This window comes from Alligator sinensis, unplaced genomic scaffold, assembly GCF_000455745.1.
Source record: "Alligator sinensis unplaced genomic scaffold, ASM45574v1 scaffold203_1, whole genome shotgun sequence".
In the NCBI taxonomy this organism is placed as follows: domain Eukaryota; kingdom Metazoa; phylum Chordata; order Crocodylia; family Alligatoridae; genus Alligator; species Alligator sinensis.
This window is the reverse complement of record NW_005841949.1, coordinates 1,890,618-1,897,947: the sequence shown is the minus strand read 5'-3', so window position 1 is coordinate 1,897,947 and position 7,330 is coordinate 1,890,618. Positions and strand designations below refer to the sequence as shown.

The window sequence follows — 7,330 nt, the reverse complement described above, 5'->3', positions numbered from 1 at the left end:
ACACGCACACACACACACACACACACACACACACACACACACACACACACACACACACACACACACACACACAATGGCAGCAGGAAAAGAGACTCAGTGGAAGGGTTGGAGTCCAGGTAGGGAAGAGAAGCAGAGTCCAAGTCCTTGGTTGAAGAGAGGGTGGGGGGTGATAGCTACCTATCCAGGCTGGAAAGGGGTCCTTGTCCAGCAGGTGTTGTCCAGAGGGGGTTGCCGGCAGGGCCTTTGGGAAATAGGTGGTGTGGCACGTTGCTGGTCCAGATGGAGAGGGCGTCCCAAGGAGTCAGTCTTCACTACCCCTTTTATGGGGTAGACTACCTCTGATCTCCTATAGGGAGGGCCTGTCCAGGCAATGTTAGTCCTGTTCCAGAGGGCTCCAGGTGTTCTTACTGAGCATGTGCAGCTTGGCACAATGATGGGTTGCCTCATCTTTTGTTTCTTGAATGTTGAGGGTGGTTCCAAGGGCTGGGTCATTGGTCCAGGTATTGGTGTTGATGGTTTGGTCATTCGGAGGGAGCTATTTTTAGACCTACTGCCATTGTCTCTCAAGCACCCTCATTCATCCCCAGTCATTCAGGAACCAAGTTACATAGGAAGGGTAGGTGTGAGTCATGGGTCACACAACCAGGCCTGGGGACAGGATGGAGACTTGACAAACAAAATGGAAACTTGACATGACTTATGCTAACTTAGATATGTAGGCCTAAATCATGTAGTACCAGTAAAACAGTAATATAGAACAGTAAAAATCAATATAAACATCGAAATTATACAATATAAAGAAGGGGAAAAAAACAAAACAAATACAACTTGCTACCAAAATAAAATGCTGAAGCTTATCCTATGTCTTAGCTCACTTATACTTATCTATAGGGAATAGAGATGGAGAGACAAAGTCAGAAATGGTTGGGGGAGGGGGAATGCATTTAAAAAAATAAAAATAAAAATGGGAATTTGCTACAACCGCATCCTTTCTTGCATAAGTAGGTGCATCACAAACAGTTCTAGGGAGGTGATAATTGTCCTCTATGCGGCATTGGTCAGGCCACAGATGGAGTACTGTGTCCAGTTTTGGGCACTGTACTTCAGGAGGGATGTGGATGGCCTGGAGAGGGTTCAGAGGAGGGCCACTCATCTTGTTAAAGGCCTACAGAAAAAACCCTATGTGGACCTATTGGGAGACCTAAACTTCTTCAGCTTTGCAAGAGGAGGCTGAGAGGTGATCTCGTGGCTGCCTACAAATTCATCGGGGGGGCCAGCAAGAAATAGGGGATACAATGTTTACCAGGGCGCCTGTCGGGGGTAACTAGAAATAATGGCCACAAACTGGAAGAGAGCAAATTCAGATTGGACATCAGCAGCTCTCATTCCTGCCCAGGGCAGGGGGTCGGACTCGATGATCTAATAGGTCCCTTCCAACCCTAACATCTATGAAACTATGAGATGGCTTTTCTCATTTTGCATCACTCTGCATTAGTCTTCATATAGACTCTCTACCACTCACACTGAAGCCCTGCTAAGCATGGGTGGTAATGTACTGTTTTGAAACTACCTGGTGATTCCAACCTTTTCCAGGTTGAAGTTAATTGTAGCAGCAACTGAAAGCTTTGAACTCTTCCTTTTTAAACAGCTTTTTCTTTTTCCTTCCAGTGGCTGTGTTATTGGACCCACATTTCATTTCAGTGTACCATACCTAAATTTTGGTGATGTCTCTTTTGGTGAGTATACACCATCCCCAGTTGCTAAGTTAAGTAAGACCTACAGTGGTATTAAAATATTTTAGTGGAAGAGCATCTATTACATTTGTTACTTTGCAACAGACTTTGGGGTATAAAAAGTAGGTCTGTGCAAAGCTTTGGGTGCTGATTTGATTCAGAGGAGATTCAGCCCCATTCGGTGGCCGAATCTTCAAATCCAAATCAAATCAGGAAACCAGTAAAAAGGTCCGAATCGATTTGAAGCTCTCCAAATCTTCGGAAAAGATTCGGAGAGCTTCAGTGGGGGGAGGGGACCATGGGAGGACCTTCGTCAGCCCCTATCCCCTGCCTCCTCCCCCAGCTCCCTGACCCCCTCCCACTTCCCCAGCCCCACCCCCACGGCTGCCTTGCCTGCCCCAGCTCTTGCCCTTTAGGGAAAAAATAACTGAAAAAAACCCCAGGCTCACTGACTCCTGCAGCAGCCTTGGGGGTTCGGAGGGCTCATGGAAGAGCCCCACACACAGTGAGGGGCAGTGGGGATCCCGGTAAGTCCAGGGTTCCTAGGCAGGAACCTGGTAAGTCCAGGGGTTTGGGGGTTTTTTTTCCCTTAAAGGGCCGGAGCTGGGGTGGGCGAGGTAACCATGGGGGGAGGATTGATGCATCATGGGACAGTGGGGAGAGGGGCAGGGGATGGACCTGGGTGATTCAGAGATTTGGCAGCAGCCAAATGTGGACAGTGTGTGTGCTCGGCTGTCTTCAGGAACTTCTGGAGACCAGAGGGCAAGAGGCACGCAGGGATTCCTGCTTCCACCCCCCCTGACTGGAGTTACATGGCCTTCAAAATCACTGAATTTGAAGAACTCCAAACTGAAGTGAACTTTGGAGCGTTCAAATGCATGTTTGCTCATGCTTAATATATAATAAAACATTCTTTCCAGAAGACTGATGCATATGTTGAAATCCTACAATATAGATGCAGGTAGTTCTTTGCTTATGGATCATGGTGCCAGAACAGCAATCCTGATCACTGCAGTTGGAAGAGCCCAGATTTCCCTCACAGAGCATGGCCAATCCTTAGTCATAAATGCACATGTATTAATGGAACACAGTGTTGAACAGAAGCCTGAATTTATTGATTTTTTTGGTAAATGAAAGGAAACATCTAGCAGCAGCTAAAAGGGATGAGGCATTTGAAGCCTTTGAAAAGTTTTAAATGAAGATGGAAAAACAGAGTTCTCGGGATATTAGTAAACGTGTCCCCTAGGTAGTTAAAGCTGCATCATAACATGCACTATAGACCGTTACAAGTGAGCCATATACAGTAACGAATAATGAGAGCTTTTTATATTTCATTTCATACAAGGAGGAAGTAAACAATTTAGCTGGTGTTAAGGTTATCTAGTATCTGTAAGTAGTTTGTTTAACTCAAGACTTGTAATCTCTTTGGCACCAGCATGACTGTCCATGGTTGCCCCCGAAGGACAGAGGGAAGGGAGTGTTAAGTTAACTTCTCCCTGGGGGTCTGTGCATTGCACAGAGAGGAAGAGTTAGCTGTGTCACTAGTCGATAACAGTCCTGCTATTAGAATTGCAAGGCAATAAAATTACCTATCCTCCTATCCTCTTGTGTGAAAAGTTAATTCCTTCTGTGAGGACATCTCATTATTTTTTACTAGTTAATATAGCCATGAAACAGCTCTGCAGTAGGAATTGATATCCTCCTCATCACTGGCACCTTCTCTTCCTCCATTGAAAGCACAGCATTGCTGACACACTCCCATGTCTGTGCATTCAGAACATCTCTATTTAAATGCAGATTCTGATTCTCCCATCTTGAACAAAAGGCTTTTTAGAGAGACGGTTGAAAGTTTAAATGTGAAATCAATTGTGGATTGATTGAAGGCACATTATCATTCTGTGCCTGGGATATCTCTGTGTTTTCATGCTGTCCATAGACTTTTTAAGAAGACTCATTTACCTTTCCTAAATAGTATCCTCCTTTCTGTACACCACTGTTGTGGCTTTTAATTTCTCTGTTTCCTTTTGAATAAAAACAAAAAACAAAACCAAAAAAAAAAATACAAAAAACCCCAAAAAACAGACATCTTCCATGGAAAAAACAAAACCAGTTATGTAACACTAGCTTCATTTTCTTTAAGGAGGTTTTCATTAATGAGGCCCATTCAGCAGCAAACAAAGGTTTTTTCATCCTTGCTGCTTTTAATATATACCATTAATTATTGTCATTGTCTGGTGGCTTTGTTCATTTTTTAGTTTCTATGCAGTGTACATGTGTCCTTCACAGTGACATCCCACCTTCCTGCTAAATGCCTTCTAATACTAAATTCCTATAGCAATTGTCTGAGAAAGTGTTCCAGTTGAAGAACATATGTACACAACATCCTATATCTCCAGCTGGTTTTTCTTTACTTTGATATCATCTAATGCTTTGTAGTTGGAGAGTGAAGGATGTGCCATCTTCATTCCTATAGGATTAGCTAGTGAAGTAAGCAGCTGACTTCTGTAATAGCTTAGGTTCTGATCTTGCAAGCTAATGCATCTTCCTCTGCATTATGCCTGCACAATAAACTATAGAGGGACAGAACATTTCTGCCAAGAACAGTTATATTACTGAGGCCTAAAGGATATTCAGGATCTGAGGTAACAGGTATTTAGAGTGTTTTAGATAGTAAAAAGAGCCTAGAATTTCACCTGGAAGTGGATTCACAATGTATATATCAATATAACATACATTCACCATCATGTTTAATCTATCAAGCAAGCGGTGCTCTGTATTCAATTCTAAGTGGAATTCAAGGTCACTCTCTATAAAGAATGCTACAAGAAATTATTGTACGGCAAAGTGGAGATCTGCTTGAGACATGAATGTGAGAAAATTCTTGGTTAATAGAAGGCAAAAAATGTGTTTTGGGAGGCTGTTACTATCTAAAAATTCATGTGAAGAGGTGAGAATCAGGATAGGTCAACTCCTATTGTTTACTGGCTAGAGAACAGAAGGCACAATCTTCAGATTTAATGATTTAAATGAGTTTGCTATATTGCAAACTAAACCACATCCACATGTAGTTTAGTTTGCAACATAGCTATTTGTAACGTTGCAGCCTTCGACACCTTACCCACCCTCGACCCCCGCCCCCACTGCAGGAGAGGCAGGCTAAAGGCAGAAGCAGTGAGCAGCCTGATCCTTTCTTTTTCACCAAGGAGCCTACCCACATCTCCCACAGCCAGGGCCAAGCTGCCCGTGGTCTGAGCAGCCCCCAGCTGTGAAGGGCCCCAGTCCTGCCTTTCATAGTGGCGGCACCCCTTGGGGCTTCCTGGGCAGACTGCTAGTGGGCATGTGCTGCCCAAGCTCGAGCTCTGGGAACAGTTGGACATGGTTGGATGCTGCCTGTGACCTAGAGCAGCACTTGCCCACTAGCTGCCCAATGGGTGGCCCTGGGGGGCACCACGACCATGGAGGAAAGTTCCAGGGCCCTCTGCAGCTCGGGGCCTACCAGCAGCTCACCCCCCAGCCACAGGAGGGGCGGGCAGGCCTTGTGGAAAAAAAAAAATCGGGCCCCTCGCTGGATCCAACTCTTCCCTGAGACCATGTGCTAGAAGCCTATCAGGCACTGCTTCTTGAGCGGCCTCGGGGAAGAGTTGGATTCAGCAGGTGCTGGCTATGAGTTGGGGCAGCACCCGCATAGATAGTAGGGCTGTGCAAAATTTTGATGAGCATTTCGTTTCAAAGCTGGTTTGACGCGTTTCGAGCTCAAAACAGCAAAATTGAAACAAAACAAAAGGCTTTGAAACAGCTTTGAAATTAAATGAGGGCAGTTGAAATTTTTCAAAAGTTTCTAAATATTTCAAGTTTCAAAGTAGCCCAGTGGCAGGAGGCAGGGGAGAGCCAGGGCTGCGTTCCAAGTGGCTCTGCCAGCCTCATGGAGCTCAGCCCAGCAGCGAGAGGCAGCGAGAGAGCCAGTGGCAGAGCTACTTGGAGTGCAGCCCTGGTGAGTGGTTCTCCCCTGCCTCCCACCACTAGGCTCAGCTCCATGGGGATGGCGGAGCTGCTTGGAGCACAGCCCTGGTTCTGAGTGCAGCCCTGGTGAGCACAGCCCAGTGTCTGGAGGCTCCACAGCTCCATAGGACTGAGCCTGGTGGTGGGAGGCAGGGGAGAGCCAGGGCTGCGTTCCAAGTAGCTCTGCCAGCCTCATGGAGCTCAGCCCAGAGGCAGGAGGGGGCAGTAGAGCCAGTGGCGGAGCCGCTTGGAGTGCAGCCCTGGTGAGCACAGCCCAGTGTCTGGAGGCTCCACAGCTCCATAGGACTGAGCCTGGTGGTGGGAGGGGGCGGCCAGCCAGTTTCAGGGTCACTTCCGGAGCGCAGCCCTGGCCAGTGGCTCTCCCCTGCCTCCCACCACCAGGCTCAGTCCTATGGAGCTGTGGAGCCTCCAGCTGCTGGGCTGTGCTCATGAGGGCTGCGCTCTGAGTGACTCCGTCAGCCCCCTGGAGCTCAGCCTGGTGGCGAGAGGTAGCAGGAGTGCCAGTGGTGGAGCCACTAGGAGTGCAGCCCTGGCCAGTGGCTCTCCCCTGCCTCCCACCACCAGGCTCAGCTCCGTGGGGCTGGCAGAGCCTCTCACAGTGTAGCCCGGTGGCAGGAGGTAGGGGAGAGCCAGGGCTGCACTCTGAGCGGCTCCGCCATCCCCATGGAGCTCAGCTCAGAAGCGAGGGGCAATGGGAGAGCCAGTAGCAGAGCCGCTCAGAGTGCAGCCCAAACCAGTGGCTCTCCCCCACCTCCTGCCACCAGGCTCAGCTCTGTGGGGCTGCAGAGCCTCCCGCCACTGGGCTGTGCTCACAAGGACTGCACTTGGAGTGGCTTTGCCACTGGTTCTCCCGCCACCTCCCACCACTGGACTGAGCTCCATGGGGCTGGCAGAGCCACTCGGAGTGCAACCCCGGTGGTAGAAGGTGGGGAGAGGCAGGACTGTACTCCGAGCAGCTCTGCCAGCCCCACAGAGCTCAACCTGCCCTCCCAGGGCTGCTGGATTCCTCCCAGAGATGCAGGCCCCCAGATCTGCACTTGGGGTCACAGGAGGCTGTCACTGCTGCCTGGGGCCAGCTGCAGCACCAGTCTTCCTGTTGCTGGGGGCAGGCTGTGCAGAGGAGTCTGGCACAGCCCCACAGCCTTCCTTGGGGTGTGGGCCCCCAGATCTCCACACAGGATGACAGGAGGCAGGCTGCCACTGCCAGCAGGTGACACCAATTTTGCTTTCAGCAGTTTCAGGTGCAGTTCTCCAGAAACCCCTACACCTTTTTCTTTGAAACATAGCAGGCTTCATGCCCTTAGAAGGGGCTACCATCCATGCAATTTTCATCTGAATCAGGCAAGAAATAACGAAGTTACAGGCATTTTCATGATTCCCCATTATAGCCTATGGGTGAAACGCGTTGAAACAGCGAAACAGTTTAGACAGAATGAAATGGAACAGTGCTATGAAATGAAACAAAATGGCAAAATGAAACACTGTCCCTTTGAAATGGCGAAACAGAAGTCAAAACGAAATGGTGCTGTTTCGCCCAGCCCTAATAGATAGCACCCTGCCCAGGCAGCCTCGGGAAG

At 48.6% G+C, this 7,330-nt stretch overlaps 1 protein-coding gene across 1 annotated transcript in view; it reads left to right on the top strand.

Annotated features, from left to right (window-relative positions):
• The window catches only part of HYDIN (HYDIN, axonemal central pair apparatus protein), a 438,260-nt gene that overhangs the window by 188,032 nt on the left and 242,898 nt on the right, over positions 1-7,330 (top strand). The window contains 1 exon segment of the mRNA XM_025199799.1: positions 1,669-1,736. Within this exon segment, the coding sequence (XP_025055584.1) occupies positions 1,669-1,736 (68 nt within the window).